The 18,245-nt window shown below is 41.8% G+C and overlaps 1 protein-coding gene across 4 annotated transcripts in view; it reads right to left on the reverse strand.

Annotated features, from left to right (window-relative positions):
- The window catches only part of lnx2b (ligand of numb-protein X 2b), an 85,738-nt gene that overhangs the window by 25,890 nt on the left and 41,603 nt on the right, over positions 1 to 18,245 (reverse strand). For all 4 annotated transcript variants that reach the window (XM_072270846.1, XM_072270843.1, XM_072270845.1 and 1 more), the window contains one exon: positions 2,985 to 3,175. In XM_072270846.1, the coding sequence (XP_072126947.1) occupies positions 2,985 to 3,175 (191 nt within the window). The remainder of the gene's footprint in view (positions 1 to 2,984; positions 3,176 to 18,245) is intronic.

Here is an 18,245-nt window from a genome sequence, read left to right on the forward strand (position 1 = left end):
TATAAATCTCACAGCACTGTGGAAGAACTACTCGAGAAGGCTCACCCCAACCTTTTTCAGAATTAAGGACAGGCAATAAATACCACTCTTGCTAGCCGAGTAAGCTATGTACCAAAATATTGTTAAAAAAAGTTGCCAATCCCACTACACCGCATTTTCAGCAATTAAGTGTGGAATTTTAATAGCACATGGACAAAGTTTCTCAATTTGAAGTGCACTGCTCTTGAGAATTTTGAACACCAGCAGCCTGTGATGACAATTAATGAGGCTATTAAATATAAATTAGTACAAGAAATAGTCCATATAAAGAAAAGGTATTAGGAACACTTGTCATGTCAGGCAGCTCCTGTTTACAGTTATTTCCATTTCAGAGTTGGTCAGAAGGAAACACATCTGACCAATCAAGCTTTCCCAACAATATTTATTCGCTTTTCAGTTTTTCTGAAGTTTTGCAATATTGGAATTTCTGGAATCGCCACAGAAAAAAGTGAGAGTAAACATCATTGTGCATTTTTAAACAAAAGCCATGGTGCGCACTCACTTCGGTGGCTCCAGACACAACGATTCCTCTAATCACCAGAACACACAGTTCACATTCCATATTCCATGTGAACTGGCAATCAGCCGAGAACCAGAGGGCTCTCATGAGATTGCAGTGCTGATGGAAATAAAAACAAATCACCTGTTATCCTCAAAACATATAACAGGTTAGGCAGCATTTAATCCGACTTGAAAGCTTGATTAGTATTTTAGGTCATTTGAAATGTGAACTGGTTTCACTGAAGCAGGCTGGTTTGTTGAGTGTTTTCAGTACCTTATCTTTGTATTTTGCCTCTTACTGTACTGCTTGTGTTGGTCTTTCTTCTGAAGTTGAAATAGTTTATATGAAGTACAGACGATACCCTATTAAATCCTAGCACAGGGCAGCAAAAGTAACCTATTTTGGACAATGCTTTTCCTTTCTTTAGTTAGATTCCAGGGGATATCATTACTATAAAATAGAATACCTTTCCAATTTTTTAGCATACAGAATTATTTGCTATTATTCCCAGGTCAATGACCATAGTGAGATAGTAGGAGGCGGAGGAGGATAGGTGGAGTTTCAAATAGACTGGGATTCATGGAAGAAGAAAAAAAGATGAATGTGAAAGTGCATGAGATGGATTGATATAACAATGAAGTGGACAAAGAAGGGTTCAAGAGGACAGGGCAACTACAATTTACATCCCTGGAGCTTGACTTTATTGCTCAAGGCGCTGGTCATTGCATTAATTTCTTCATTGTCTTGCAGTTCCCCTCAAATGACCTTTGTTTCCTGAACCAGAGGATACTTAATTTACTTTACTAGTTCATGTGTCCCCAAAGCCTAACGATATTTTCTTTTGCACAGCTTTATTGAAAGTTAACTGATTCACTCCCTCAGTGTCCACTGTGTCTCATGATCTGCCATTTGTTTAATTATTTTCACTCCCCCCCATTCCGATTTTGTTTCCACAGCCACCATTTATTAATCAGTCAATTTTCAAACACTTATTTCATTTACTTAGCGTCTTCCTTGCCTAATTGGTAGTGAATACAATTTAATTAATTCAAGAAACAGCAATGCAAGACTTGAAGGAGATGGAAGAGACAGAGGTGTCACCGGTCTGGACCTAATAAGAATAGAAAATAATGAGGGGGGTGCCTATTATAACATTCAGGTGGCACTCAAGCATCTTAAAACCAATCAGAAAGCAGAAAAGAACTTTCAAATTACCCTTGGATATTTATTAAATTTTATCTAAAAGCTCCTAGACTGTGTAACTCAATACCGATACAAACTTAGTTGACACTTTTAAACACAAGCTCAAAACTTATTTATACCTTGCTTTTAACTAACATCATTTTGTCTTTTATGTTTATGTTTGCATCATATCCCATTGTAACACAAGTTTGTACTACACTGTTTGTATGTAAAGTGCTCTATAAATGTGTTATGTTTGTAAGGGGGTTTCGATTTTTATGTTACTGCGGAGGCTAATTAAAATGGCGTCTTTGCTATGTTAATCTGGGGAATGCGGCTTTGTTGTCTTAAACGCTGAGAAAGTTTGCGCTAGCAGCTTGTTGTGGTTTAGAGGGTGATAAGAAATACGTTATTAACCAATTGGAATAGTTGTTATGGTTTTGGTGTATTTGAAGATACTGTTTGCGAGGGGGTTTTGGGGGCAGAAGGCGGGAGAGCGAGACAGAGGATGGACGAGGTGCTGTGAGTCCGCTAACGGGGTCGGACCCCGAGCGGGACGTTCGGCGAGGAGACGGAGACGGACTCATGTGGAGCGTCTGGTCGACTACCGTTGTTGGTCCCAGGCGGCCGGTCGAGGTGGTCCGAGGTGGTCCGAGGGGGTCGCAGGGTGAAGAAGAAGGTCCTTGAGCTCCAACGGTTTTTGTGCACGAAGAGATTGAACTTTGATAAGTGTGGCGCCTTTTATTTTCCTTTTATATTTTATTCTCTTTTAATTATATAGTTCCAGTAATATCTATAAACTGTATATCATTTAATTGCATCTGGTGTATTGTTTGTTATTTGGGCGGGGTGGGGTACCTCACACAGCATCCACACAAACAAGTTATCCAGTTTGGCGGGGCCGAGGCTGTTTCCCTAGACGACAGCGAGCCGATCGACCCTGAGAGTGGCCAGGGGGCTACATGATTATTATCAATTTTAAAGATCAGTGGCTTTCTTTTAAAGTCATGGGCTGCTGTTTTGGTTTACACTCTGGACACAGAAGCCTGTATTGGATTGTTAAATCATCCATCTGAGAACTCACGAATGTAAGTGCCATACACCGAAAGGAGGGGGCTGCGACCCAGAGTAAAACTGAGGTTAACAATCCTCTGAAAACCAGAGAAAAATTGAAAGAAAAAAAACAAGGAATTCCCAGCACTTTCTTTAAACAATTCTCTCCAGGCCAAACTATTTACTTTGTTCCAGAGGCAACTCTTACCATCTTCTTCCTGATCTTCCTCAAATGCAGGGTTAACAAGTCCAGGGTCAGCTGTTTGGAGGGAAACAGCAGCAGCTGCCGAGCCTTCTGCTGCCCTGGTTGTGTCATCCTGTGTAGGGTGTTGGTTTCCCTTTAAGCTGGGCTGTCGCTTGTGTTCAATCTTTACTCGATACTTCATCAGACCGGGGCATCTAAAAGAATTAGAGTTTCATCAGTGCACTAACAAGTTACAAGCAATGAACCATGATCAAATTATCAAATGTGAATCTTGAAAAAAAATACATTTATTTCTGAGACTGTAGCTTTCAGATCTCTGTGGAGGCTTTTGAAAATGCCATGTCGTGTCACGGACTCCCACCTTACATTTCAGGAACCTTCCACCAACACCATTGTGGTTCCAGGACTCCCTCTACCCTGGTATCCAAAATATAGTAGAAACACTACGACAAACAGCAAGTTTGAGCAAGTGTATTATTGTGAAATCTAAGTTTGAGGAAATATATATAAAACAGTCTACATGACACCAAGCTGTCATTGCATTCCACATCCAGCACCAAACACGCAGCCAAATACATCTCACATTCCATTCTCAGAAGAATGTTCCAGAAAATGAATAACTTTGCATTTATTCATTCTTCACGGCTAACTAATTACTTGGTTTATTTAAAATATATTGACAGCAATTCTGTACAAAGTCTAATGAAAAAAGAAAATGTAATTACATCAGATCTGTCTATTTAAAGTTATATGGATAATGTATGCTAGGTAAAAATCAAGCGTCAAGGTGCTCCATCATGGAGGCAAAGACTTAAGCAACGAATCGGCCTCAGATTAGCCCCTTACAACTCCTCCACCCCATCCCTGAACCCTTCAACAGTGAAGCACTCTTGCAGTACTTCACTGATCCCACATCATCATATTCATAACCAATAATCACTGAGCTAATCTGACACTTCTTAACAGTTAAATGACATGACAGGAGGACAACAATTCACAATTACAACTGTGTGATTATCCATTCAAATCAAGAAAGCTACTACCACCACAAATCCCTAAAGAATCTATACATATTTGCTTTTTCATTCTCATGGTCAGATCTCAAAAGAATTGTTTTCCAGTGACAGATGATAATCCTATTCTTCAAACAGTTGAGAAGGATGGATTCAAATTGTAACATTATCAAAATACATCTTAAAATGCATTAAGAAGTCGGATTCTTTTATGTTACGGGGGGGTGGAGCTCAATAAAACTCCTTTTCAAATGGATTGTCATGGGGAATTTTCTTTAACCTAGCCATCACCAGTGCAAATTCCATCCGGAGTTTGAACAGAAACCAACACCAAATTGCCAGCAGCATTCGTTCAAGATGACAATCAGCTCAGCCCCAACACAATCAAATAAATCCTGTTTCATTTGAACTGCAGTCAGTTTCTTGGAGCCTTCATCGTGACTCCATGTAGTCTATAGTCTAAAAGCAATTGGAACCATTTGGCAGTGTTTTACAGTGTTTTTTAAAATTTCAAATATAAAATTGATTCATAAAAAATATATAAGTATAAAATATATATTATACACACACACACACACACGCGGGGTGATTGATAAATTCGCAGCCTAAGGTAGGAGGAGATGAGTTACACAGCTCTCGTTACATGCACGTGCAGTTCAACTCTTTGCAGAAAGTGATTATGCAGAAAATTTGAAGTTAATAACTCATCTCCTTTTATCTTAGGCCACGAAATTATCAATCATCCCTGCTGTGGACCACTTCTGGAGGTCCAAGACGCTAACTTCTACAAAGAAGGGATCCGTGTGCTCCATGACTGCTGGACTAAGTGTGTAAATGTAGGAGGGGACTATGTTCAAAAATAAATGTTCTAGGTTTTCTAAAATTGACTCCTTCTACCTTAGGCCACAAACTTATACAATCAGCTTGTATAGGAAATCCAAAACCAGTAAATGCAAGGTTTTAGAGTCACAGAATCATAGAAAAATACAACACGGAAGCAGTCCTTTGGCCCATCAAATTCATGCTGAGCCATTTAAACTATCTCCTCCCATTAATCGACAACCAGACCTTAGCCCTCCATATCCCTATCCAAACTTCTCTTAAATGTTGAAACTGAGCTTTCATGCGCCACTTGCATTGGCAGCTCACTTCACACTCTCATGACACTGAATGAACAAGTTCCCCTTGTGTTCCCCTTAAACTTTTCACCTTTCACACTTAACCCGTGATCTCTGGTTGTAGCCCCACCCAACCTCAGTGGAAAATGCCTTCTTGTATTTACCCATCTATACCCCTCATAATTTTGTATACCTCTATCAAATCTCCCTTCAATATTCTTTGTTCCAAGGAATAAAATCCTAACCTATTGAATCTTTCCTTATAACTCGTGTCCTCCTGTCCCAGCAACATCTTTGTAAGTTTTCTCTGCCGTATTTTCACCTCATCTATCCTGTAGGGAGGTGACCAAAACTGCACACAAACCTCCAAATTCTCACCAGTGCCTTATGCAACTTCAACGTATCATCCCATCTCCTGTACTCAATAATACTCTGATTTATGAAGGCCAACGTACCAAAAGCTTTCTTTATGACCCTATCTACCTGTGCCACCACTTTCAAAGAATTTATGGACCTGTATTCCAGATCCCTGTTTTATACTCCATGCCCTTCCATTCACTGGGTAAGACCAACCCTGGTTGATCCTAATGAAGTGCAACACCTTGCACTTGTCTGCTTTTAATTCTATCTATTATCACCCCATTTTTCCAGTTGGACCAGCTCCCACTAGAAGCTCTTACAAAAGCGCTGCAAAACCTTACAATTACAATGCTGTCTAGGCTATACGCTAACAACGCACCACTGGATGGCATAAACCAATTGGTTTGTAGCTTAGCATCGTGCTCTCAACTCATTATTTATGCACTGTATTACCGTCAGCATTCCACAATCTGTAGAACAAACGATTGACAACATGTTAATTCACAAATATCTATCAAATCAAGGGTCTTTAGCGGGCCATGATGTTAAGAGAGCTGGCTTTAGTAAAGACAGGGAAAAAGATGCTTGCTACTTACATCTAAGTGATTGGTTCTGTGTAGCTCTAATGAAGCCCAGCATTGGGCTCAATTGACTCAAATCGGAAGGTTTTGTAGATGGGGAGAAAGAGAAAGAAAACAAGCAGTGCAAATCATTGCAACACACACAAAATGCTGGAGGAACTGAGCAGGCCAAGTGGCATCTATGGAAGAAACTAGAGTCAAAGTCTCAGGACGAGACCCTTCGGCAGGGCTGGAGAAAAAAAGATGAGGAGTAGATTTAAAGGTAGGGGAGGGGTGAGAGAAACACAAGGTGATTGGTGAAACCAGGATGGGGAGGGATGAAGTAAAGAGCTGGGAAATTGATTGGTGAAAGAGATACAGGATTGGAGAAGGGGGAGTCTGAAAGGAGAGAATAAAAGACCATGGAAGAAATAAAAAGGTGGGGGGGAGAGGACCACCAGAGGGAGGCGATGGGCAGGCAAGGATAAGGTGAGAGGTGGAAAGGGGATGAGGAATGGTGAAAGGGGGGTGGGGGGGAGCATTACTAGAAGTTAAAGAAATCAATGTTCGTGCCAGCAGGTTGGAGACTACCCAGATGGAATACAAGATGTTGTTCCTCCAACCTGAGTGCAGCCTCATCACAACAGTAGGGGAGGCCAAGGAAATGGCCCGATCTGCTAGCACAACTTGCTGGAGTTAGAATAAGTGGGACTTTTATTGAAACCCATCAAATATTGAAAGGCCTAGATACAGTGGTGTTCTCTATAGTAGGGGAGTCTAGGACTAGAGGGCACACACAGCCTCTGAATAGATAGATGTCCTTTTAGAACAGAGAAGAGGAGGAATTTCTTATCCACAGTGCAGTGAATCTGTTGAATTCAATGCAACTGACGCTGTGGAGGTCAAGTCATTGAGTATATTTAAAGCAGAGGTTGATCAGTTCTTGATTAGCAAGGACGTCAAAGGTTATGGGGTGAAGACAACAGAATGAGGGGGATAATAAATCAGCCATGATGGAATGGCAGAGCAGACTTGATGAGCCAAGTGGCCTAATTCAGCTCCCCTCTCTTAAGAGTCCCAGATGTACAGTATAGCTAAATACAACTCTCTAGAGCCAATCCACACCAGGAGACAGAAGTTACAGTGTTATTGTTTGTAGATCACACCGCAGTTATAAAATAAAAGACCTGTTAGTAAGTCATCAGACAGGATTTTAAAAAAATAAAGTGGTGGTTAAAGCAAATGGAAGGGTGGTGGATCACATAATCAATGGGTGAGAATCCAGCACAAAAGGCACTCCAGGTTTCAGTACCACTTCATAGCCCAGATCAAAATGTGGCTGCCTTGCCAAGACAAGGAAAATACTCCGTATTCAATTTCCTATCATTATCATTTCAATTATGCTGGGTGTAACTAAACCCACAAAACAGCAGTGTTCCAATATTACAAAGAGCTAAATGTGGGAGTGATTTTTAAAATGAAATAGCAGGTAGTTTAATTAACAGTAACTTTGGGTATTTTGATAGGATTGGAAATAGATGAAAGAGTAACCCGCAGAGTTATGGAGGGAATGGTAAGGTGTCTGTTATGACACCTCACTGAGGGTAATGTTAATTACAGAAGATGTGGAGGTGGGGAAAATGAGCAAGACCAGATGCACAGAAAATAACACTGCCAGTTGAGACTGAGGAGGAGAAACACTTCTTAAGGAATAAATGTAAGTCATCGAAGAAGCAAAGTTGTAATAGCAAAGTGTGGTCTAGCCAAAGTTTTATAAAACTTCCAGAGGGAGGCTTTGGCGAGGAATTAAAAGAGGTTTAAGGCCATAAGACATAGGAGCAGAATTAGGCCTTTTGGCTCCATTCCTGGGATCTTCAGAATCTGATTCAGGTTTAATATCACTGGCGTATGTTGTGAACAGCAGCAGTACAATGAAATACATGATAAATAAATATTAAGAAAAAACTGAATTACAGTATATCTATATATACACAAGTCTATTTTTCTTTCTTTTGGGTGCTTGTGAACCTTCTCTTCACCCTCTCCAATGTCACCACATCCTTACAGCACTTAAAGGGTCCAAAACTGCTCAGAATACTCCAAGTTTGCCTTATATACCAATGCCTTATAAAGCCTCAGATTTACCAACATGCTTTCTGGATTAAAGGATGTTAACTATAAAGAGAGTTTGGACAAATCTGGATTGCTTTCTCGAGAGTGTCAGACTGATAGAAGTTTATAAAATTAGGAGAGGTATAGTCAGCCAGAATCTGATTCCCAGGCTAGAAATGTCCAATACTCGAGTAGCTTTCTGCCACTCACCTTAAACACCCTATCTAAGGTGAGTGGCGGAAGCTTATAAGATACGTGGGACAATACAGAAGGCATTTGAGAGACAGTTAGACAGACAGGGAATGGAGGAATACGGACATCGTGTAGGAGTCCTGCTGAAGGGTCTCAGCCTGAAACATCGACTGGACTCTTTTCCATTGATGCTGCCTGGCCTGCCGAGAGCTCCTCCAGCATTTTGTGTGTGTTGCTTGGATTTCCAGCAGCTGCAGATTTTCTCTTGTTTGTATAGGCAGAATTTACTTGTTATTGGGCACAGCACATACATCACAGGCCAAATGGCCCATTCCTATGCTACACCACTCTAATAGCATAGAAAATCTCACTAACAAAACAGATCTATTAGCGTTAGGGAAGCATTCTACTGAAGATGAAGATAAATTCATCTTTTTTCTCTCTAATGTTTCCATTCATCTCCTACTTACATCTTTTCAGGCAGATCCTTGCAATTAACAAACTGGCTTTAGCATCCTCTCTCAGCCAGCAGTCACACCTCCTTATTCTGTCTTGCTCTGCAATTCCCTTTTGTTCTCTTTACCATCCTACCCCCACCCCTGTTATCTGTGGTTTCCTAACCTAGTCTTGATGAAAGGTCACTGACCTGACACGTCAACTACCAACACTTCGAGAATTCATGCCATTCCTGACACTTCTCTACCCTTTCTCAATCTTTCTGTCTCCACTGCTGGGGACAAACTGTCTACTGATATCTCTTTATGAACCTACTGACTCTCACAGCTATCTTGATTTCTTCCCACCTAACACCTGCATAAATGGCATTCCCTTTTCTCAGTTTCTTCGTCTTTGCTGCATCTGTTCCTACGATGAAGCTTTCCTCTTCAGGATATTGTTTTGCTTCTATATTATGTATTGCATTGAACTGCTGCTGCTAAGTTTACAAATTTCACAACACGTGCCGGTGATAAACCTGAGTCTGATATTAAGATCTCCCTCCTGGGACTTATCCCTACAAGGAGAAGTGCTACACCTGCTCACCTACTTCCTCCCTCTCCTCGATTCATGGCTCACTTCACCTGCAGATTGATTGGGGATCATCTACTGTATCCGATGCTCCCAATGCAGCCTCCTCTACATTGATGTAGACTGAGGCTCTGCTCTGTCGAACACTGTTGCTCCATCCGCAACAAGCAGGATTCTTCAGGTCCTGAAGAAAGGTCTTGGCCTAAAATGTCAATTGTTTATTCAGTTCTGAAGATGATGCCTAACCCGTTGAGTTCCTCCAGCATTTTGTGTGAGATGCTTTGGATTTCTAGCATCTATAGAATCTCTTGTGCTTAAGATTTTCTGGTGGCCAATCATTTTAATCCCAATTCCCACTCCCTTTCTGGTATGTTGATTCATGATCTCCTCTACTTGCTATGAGGAGGCCACATTCATGTTGGACGAGCAACACCTCATATTCCAGCAGGGTAGTCTCCAACCCGATGGCATGAACACATTGATTTCTCTAACTTCTGGTAATTTTCCCTCCTCCCACCTCCCTCACTCTGACTCCCCTCTTACCTTTTCTCCTCACCTACCCATTACCTCCCCATGGTGCCCCTCCTCCTTCCCTTTCTCTCATGGTCTACTCTCCTCAACTATCAGATTCCTTCTTCTTCAGCCCTTTACCTTTTCCACCTATCACCTCCCAGCTTCTCATTTCATCCCCCTGCTCCACCACCAGGCTTCACCTATCACCTTCCAGCTTATACTCCTTCACTCCTCCTTATTCTGGTTTCTTTCCCCCTTCCTTGCTAGTCCTGAAGAAGGGCCTTGGAAGGCAGATCATGCCTCAGTAGACTGATTGACTTCTTTGAAGAAATGACATAACAAATGGAATTCTTTAAAGGTGTGACAAAGCTCACTGTAGAGCTGCGGTTGTTGTGTATGTAACATTCAGTTATATTGGCTTGTATATGTCTAGGGGAAATCCCGCCCAGCACCGGCCTGAACGCTTCCCACTGAGTCGGTTGCTGCACCACTGCCGCCCGAATCGATCATCAGCCAGCACACACAGTACGTTTTGCCAAGTACACTTTATAGATATTACCAAATCTATGAAATTAATATAAATTCGATACAGAAAAGAAAGTAATGGAAAAAGAGGCGCCAGACTTAACAAAATCCAAGTTCTTCATGCACAACCGTTGGAGCTCAATAAATTCCTGACGACCACCCGGATCCTGTCGACTCACGGCTCAGGACCACCCGGCGTGATTGACCGGAGCCTTTCGCACATCCGCCGTCCTCTCCGTCTCTCCTCCGACTCTCCGCTAAAAACCCCCATCCCCAGTCATATGAGACAGCATTATCACCGGAAAAAAACGATAACATGAACACCCATTGGCTAATAGCACCCTGCTATCTGTATTAACCCAAGCAAATGTCTAGCTAGAGACTTTCTCAGCATTTAACATAACAAAGAAGGATTCCCCAGTATAACATAACAAAGAAGCCATTTTAATTAGCCTACGCAGTAACATAAGAGACGAAACCCCCTTACATGTATATGGATTTTAGTAAGGCATTGGACAAGGTTCCCCATGGTAGGTTCATTCAGAAAGTCAGGAAGCATGAGATCCAGGAAAACTTGCTGCGTGGATTCGGAATTGGCTTGCCTACACAGGGTGATAGGAGATGGAGCGTGTTCTGCTTGGAGTCAATGACCAGTGGTGTTCTGCAGGGAGTCAATGACCGGTGGTGTTCTGCAGGGAGTCAACAACCAGTGGTGCTCTGCAGGGATCTATACTGAGACCCTGTGCTCTTTGTGATCTTTATAAATGACTTGGATGAGGAAGTGGAAGGGTGAGTTAGTAAGTTTACAGATAATATGAAGGTTGGTGGAGTTGTGGATATTGTAGAAGGCTGTCTTATAGGTTACAATAGGACAGGATGCAGGACATTGACAGGATAGGTTACAACAGGACATTGACTTTAAGTTGAATGTGAAGGCAGAATACAATGTTAATGGAAGGATTCATAGCACTGTGGAGGAAAAGAGGGATGTTAGGGTGCACACAAGTTGATAGGTGGTTAAGAGGGCATATGATATATTGACCTTCTTTAATTGAGGAAATGAGTTCAAGAACCACAAGGTAATGTTGCAGCTCTATTAAACCTTAGTCAGGCACACTTGGGAGTATTATGTTCAGTTCTGGTCACCTCATTATACGAAGGAGGTAGAAGCTTCAGACAGCTTGCAGAAGAGATTTACCAGGATGCTACCTGTATTAGTGAGCACGCCTTATGAGGAAAAGTTGACTGAACTCGGGCCTTTCTCTTTGGAGCGGAGGAGGATGAGAGGTGACATGATAGAGGTGTATAACATGATAAGTGGCACAGATAAAGTCCACATTCAGAACTTTATTTTGACAGGGCAGCAATGGCTAATATGAGGATAGGAGCAAAGTATAGGTTTTTTTTTAAAAACAGAGAGTGGTAAGCGAATGGAATATACTGGCAGGAGTGATGGTTAGCACAACATTGTGGGCCTAAGGGCTTGTACTCTGCTGTACTGATCTGTGTTCAATGTTAAAGTGTGAAAAAAGGCTATGCAAGTTAATTATTTTTACTTGCATCAAATCTTCTAATAACTAATCCCATTTATAAAAGTGCCAGATATAGGATCAAAGTGATCTTTTGCTTGATCCTGTGTAAGACGACTGAAGCACTGAGATTCTGACAGAACTAATGAGGTAATTTTTGGAGTTCACTGGGAATTTACAGAAAACGGGGATTTCAAAAAAAAAAGGTACAATTTAAACATGAGAAAGATGCAGAAGAGTAGGTCAAATGATCCTTTGAATCTGCCCGGCCAAACAACAGCATTACGGCTGAACTTTGTTATATCTACATTCCCATCTCTCCCTGTGTCACTCAGTCCCGTTTTCCACCCTCCCCCCACCAATAAAATAAAATGGGTTATCTAATGTCTTGAATATCAAAGTTCAAAGCAAAATTTACTATCAGAGTACATATATGTCACCACATACAACCCTCAGATTCTTCTTCCTGCAGGCATACTCAGCAAATCTATAGAACAGTAACTGTAAACAGGATGAGTGAACAAATATAAATAGCAGCAAAAAAATAACAAGAGTGTGGCGACCCACTTTCTAGCACATACGAACCAGCTCACAACAGCGCGCGCAGGCAGAGGGCTGGCCCCAAAAAGGGCGCCAGGCCATCTTCACCAGCGGGGGGAAAATCCTGCACGCGGAAAGAGTCTGGGAATATGCATTCCCCACAGCAGTCCCGCCCCAGGGAGGGCGGGAACGGAAAGGCTTTAAAGCAGGCCGCGAAGTTGGAATAAATCTCTTTCATTAATGTGGTTGTTTATATTGTCCACAGTTGGGAGGGGATCAAGCAATGAATACTGCAATTCACTCATTAGGCCCTGCCATCCTTAAAAGCACTGGATTATTTCTGCTTTGCCTTCCAACTACTAAGCAAACCTCACTCAACTCGAATAGACTACACCAAAAGCCCTCAATAAATACTCAGAAAATCCCAAAGGAGTTGACTCTTCAGTAAACAATCGTATGGTAAGACAGTTTTAGCAAGGGTCAGAAAAGAGAGCAACAAAGGACTGAAACATCCCTGGCCACTCAAGGGAGATGGATCTTAGACACTTAAGGAGAGCAACTGGTCACGAATCTTTGGACCTCTCTTTACCAAGACCCAAGTATAGATGGAACACATACAGCTCTGGTCTTTCCAGTAGAAATGAAGGATCACTTGTATTCTTGCAAACTCCTATATATGCAGAGAGGTTTCAATACACTTGTAATGACACAGAGCGACACACTAGTGTAGTAGTTAACACAATGCTTTACAGTACATGTGACCTGGCTTCATTTCCTACTGCTGCCTGTAATGAGTTTGTTTATTTTCCCCTGGACTGTGTGGGTTTCCTCCAGGTGCTCTGGTTTCCTCTCACAGTCCAAAGACATAGTGGTTGATACAGTGTGGCTCGAACTCTACATTGTACCTCAATAAATAAATATGCTATAAGTATAATGGTGCCATGGCTAAAGTGAAAAGCTGAGGTGACCACTATGAAATGTGGGAAGGCTGCTTCGTTCTGTTATTATTGTCTTGTTGTTGTTGCTACTGGTTGTGTTGAACATTGTGTTCATGCCCTGTTGGCGCCAGAACATATAGTGACACTTATAGGCTGCCCACAGCACATCATTGGGTGTGTCAGTTTTAAATGCAAATGGAATGGATGGATTAAAATAAAATCTGGAATCTGACTGGAAGGACCATACCAGAAGGATGCTGTTGCTCCACATAGCTAAAGGCCCAGAGTCCATTTCAGAGGTGAATCTTAATCCCAATTCCTCAATGAGACTAGTGTAATGCTGGGGAGGGTGGTTGAGAAAGACCGTAAGACCAGACAAAGGAGCAGAAGTCAGCCATTCAGCCCATCGAGTCTGCTCCGCCATTTTATCATGAGCTGATCCATTCTCCCATTTATTCCCACTCCCCCGCCTTTCCACCATAACCTTTGATGCCCTGGCCACTCAGATACCTATCAATCTCTGCCTTAAATACACCCAATGACTTGGCCTCCACTGCTGCCCGTGGCAACAAATTCCATAGATTCACCACCCTCTGGCTAAAAAAATTTCTTCGCGTTTCTGTTCTGAATGGGCGCCCTTCAATCCTTAAGTCATGCCCTCTCGTACTAGACTCCCCCATCATGGGAAACAACTTTGCCACATCCACTCTGTCCATGCCTTTCAACATTCGAAATGTTTCTATAAGGTCTCCCCTCATTCTTCAAAACTCCAAGGAATACAGTCCAAGAGCGGACAAACGTTCCTTATATGTTAACCCTCTCATTCCCAGAATCATTGTAGTGAATCTTCTCTGTACCCTCTCCAACGTCAGCACATCCTTTCTTAAATAAGGAGACCAAAACTGCCCACAGTACTCCAAGTGAGGTCTCACCAGCACCTTATAGAGCCTCAACATCACATCCCTGCCCCTATACTCTATTCCTCTAGAAATGAATGCCAACATTGCATTTGTCTTCTTCACTACTGACTCAGCCTGGAGGTTAACCTTAAGGGTATCCTGTACAAGGACTCCCAAGTCCCGTTGCATCTCAGAACTTTGAATTTTTTCCCTATTTAAATAATAATCTGCCCGTTTATTACTTCTACCAAAGTGCATAACCACACACTTTCCAACATTGTACTTCATTTGCCAATTCTTTGCCCATTCTTCCAACCTATCCAAGTCTCTCTGCAGACTCTCTGTTTCCTCAGCACTACCGGCCCCTCCACCTATCTTCGTATCGTCAGCAAACTTAGCCACAAAGCCATCTATTCCATAATCCAAATCGTTGATGTACGATGTAAAAAGAAAGGTGGCGGTGATATTCACAGTACGGCAGGGGAACAACAGATTGCAATCTCTACCTTCCTTTTGACTCCAAGGTACACAGTGGCAATGCCAAGCTGTAGTTTAGTGACCCAGAAGCATGTATTGTGATTCCAGCTGAGTTGCTGATCAGTGCATTGATATTAATGAGCTATTAATGCACTGATTAAGTTCCACCCAAGTGCACAAACAACCACTGGTCTAGAAGGTATCTCGTTCATCAAATCTTTTCATTCCAGATGTCAATGTTCAAACACTCCCGCTATTGTCTCATTAATAGAGTTGGCCAACAGGTCAGGCTATTGGAACACAAAGGTGCAGCCAGGAACCTTAGTAACACAGTTTGTTAGAGTCTTGGTGACACTTGCTTGGCCGAGGTTATCCAAAACACAGCACAAGATTTCAGAGGATAAAGACATTTTAGGTAGAGGACAACAGAGCCAGCAAGGCCTACATTTTAGAAAGACATAATAGCTTTAACAAAACAAAAATGCAACTGGACAAGCTTCAATATAAAACAGCCACAATAAATAATTTGTCTTAGATACTTAAAGATGCCCCATGCCAATAGATAATAATCCATCTGGCAACTTGACACTTGCTCAACTGACACAACTGAACAGCAAGTTCATGGAGTCAGGCATACAGCATTACAGCATAGAAACAGGCCCTTCAGCCCATCTAGTCCATGCTGAACTATTATTCTGCCTAACCCAATGGACCTGCACCTGGACCATACCCCTCTGTACACCTCTCATCCGTGGTCATTTCTCTTAAATGCTGAAATCGAACCTGCATCCACCGTTTCTGCCAGCAGCTCATTCCACACTCGCACCATGCTCTGAGTGAAGACCACCTCCTTCATATTCCCCATAAGCATTTCACCTTTCACCCTTAACCCATGACCTCTAGTTCTGATCTTACCCAAACTCCGTGGGAAAAAGCCTGCTTGCATTTATCCTGTCTATACCCTCATAAATTTATATACCTCTATCAATTCTCTCCTCGTTCTCCTACTAGCCAGAAAATAAAGTTCTAATCTATTCAACCTGTAACTCATCTGGTACATCCTTGTTTCAAGCAGACCAGGAGCACTTGAAGTTATTTCTGAAGCTTGTGCTAAAATTCTACACGTCAGTTTTCAACATCCCAGAGCTGCAAAGCATTGCCTCCTGTTCTTCTAGTAAGAAGGCATTCACCAGTTTCCTGTATCCATAGTTACCTCCTACACAGAGACCTTCTTGTCTGCTCTGCAAAGCCACCAACTCCCTCACCTACTCTTCCAGTTTCCACACAGTCCTCAGTCAGGATGAGGCAGGCATCGCAGAGAATTATTGAGGATTATTGACGGTATGATGACTAATCAGCCACACAAAAGATTCTGTAGATGCTGACAAATAACAAATCAGCTGTCTGGTTCAGAACATAATTGTTTCCAACAACGTGAATAAAGGCAGCAAGCACTTGATACAATATGCTCACAAGATGAAAAGCAGAAATTTGTCTGCTATTAGTAAGATTTTCACAATGTGCTCTCCTCTACCTGAACATCTCCAATTATGTTTCACAGCCAATGGATTATATTCTGAGTCTCTTAACAGCTGAACGTAGTTAACATGACTCAAGCACCATTGATATAATAACTCTGTCAGGTATTTTAGTTTGATTTATTAACTCAGTTATGAAATGTGGACATCCCTGTCTAGACACAACTAACTCTTGAACAAGGAGCCAGTCAGAGTCAACCACATGGTGGGCCTGGAGTCATATACAAATCAGACTGGGTAGGAATAGCAGATGCCTTCCCCTCAGGGACATGTACAAACCAGGTGAGCTTTTTAATCACAATATGTTTACATCCTGGTCACTATTACCTATACTAGCATGGTTTCTCATTGCTAAGTAATTTCCCCACCTTATGGGGTAGGACTCAAACTTCTGTCTCTGAATCAATTGTACAGACCACTGGAAACTTGTCTAGCAACTTAGCCACAATATCACAGCATCCAACAGTGACACGGATCGAGGAGTCACTGTGTTGTCCCAGACCGAAAAGGTCTTCAAAACAGTGCCTTGGTTTGATATACAGGTTTCCCCCTACTATCCGAAAGTCGAGTGTTCCTATGAAACCTTTTGTAAGCCGAAATGGTGTAAAGCGAAGAAGCAATTACCATTAATTTATATGGGAAAAATTTCTGAGCGTTCCCAAACGCAAAAAATTACCTGCCAGATCATACCAAGAATCAGCACGTACACCCATGCACACACGCCTGCCTGCGCAAGGCTTCACGGTCATGGTAGTCTTTCCTCGGGGTAAACACAAGTTTAAAGCAGGCACCTTTTTTCTATATAAAGTAGAAATAATGCATGTACAGTGTAGTTTCACTTACCAGAATTGGAAAAGATTTAGCCAAGAACCGATTTGTAGAAAAAAAACAGCACGTACACGCACGCGCACACACCTGCCCGCGCAAGACTTCACAGTCATGGTAGTCTTTCTCAGGGCAAACACAAGTTTAAAGCGGGCGCCTTTTTTCGTAAAAGAGAAAATCCTCTTCGGATTTCTTTCGGTTAGCGAAAACAGGTACTAATGTAGGTTTTTCGTAAAAGCGAAGTGGCGTAAAGCGAACTTTTGTAAAGCGGGGGACCTGCATCATCCAAAGACATCAGCAACAATACAGCACTGTGGCATCAGTTTAAACATCATCTACATTCAAATCACCGAAGAGGAATTCACAGCCTCATTACTCAAGAGGCATAAATCCACACCAGCAGCAGCACAACTAACAAAATTGGAACAGTCAACAAGCTGAGTCTCGAGGAAGAGCTAGACCCTTCTGAGCCTTTACCCAAACTGCTAAAATTTTTCCTTTTCCTGAACATGCTGAGTGACCTGCTAAGTGCTATGATTTTTATTTAATTAGATGAAATTTTAAATTAAAAAAACAATAATAGGTTGTTAAAATCTGCAATGCACTGTAACTTGGGGAAGCAGTTAATAGTCATTCATGGCATTGACGAGGGAAATGAATAAGAAAGGATGAGATCAGCAGGGAAGAGGAAATTGGGTGAGACCAGTATGAACAGCTTCATTCCATGTGATAATTTCTCTGTAAATAAAGGATACACAACACCAGCCATTTTCCCACTGGAGCTGAATCTCATCTTCTGCCACAGAGATCACCAGGCACATCTCACCTAGAACTGTTTTAAATCCCATAGACACTGGCCCTGGTAGGAAGATCACCAGAACGATAATTTATCCTTTTAAGCCCAGTTGTTGATATTTGGCTTATATTCACCTTCTGTACAACAGTTAACTTTTTTTTTGTACACAAGGTCTTTAAAGCCCTGTTTATACAAGTTTCTAGCCATTAAGACCCTCACCAATGATGCAAAAGAAAATTTCAAAATGTATTAAATTAATTAAGCATAACAAGCAAAAAGTTAATATAACTAAAATAAATTTAA

Source organism: Mobula birostris, chromosome 10 (assembly GCF_030028105.1).
Source record: "Mobula birostris isolate sMobBir1 chromosome 10, sMobBir1.hap1, whole genome shotgun sequence".
Taxonomy (NCBI): Eukaryota; Metazoa; Chordata; class Chondrichthyes; order Myliobatiformes; family Myliobatidae; genus Mobula; species Mobula birostris.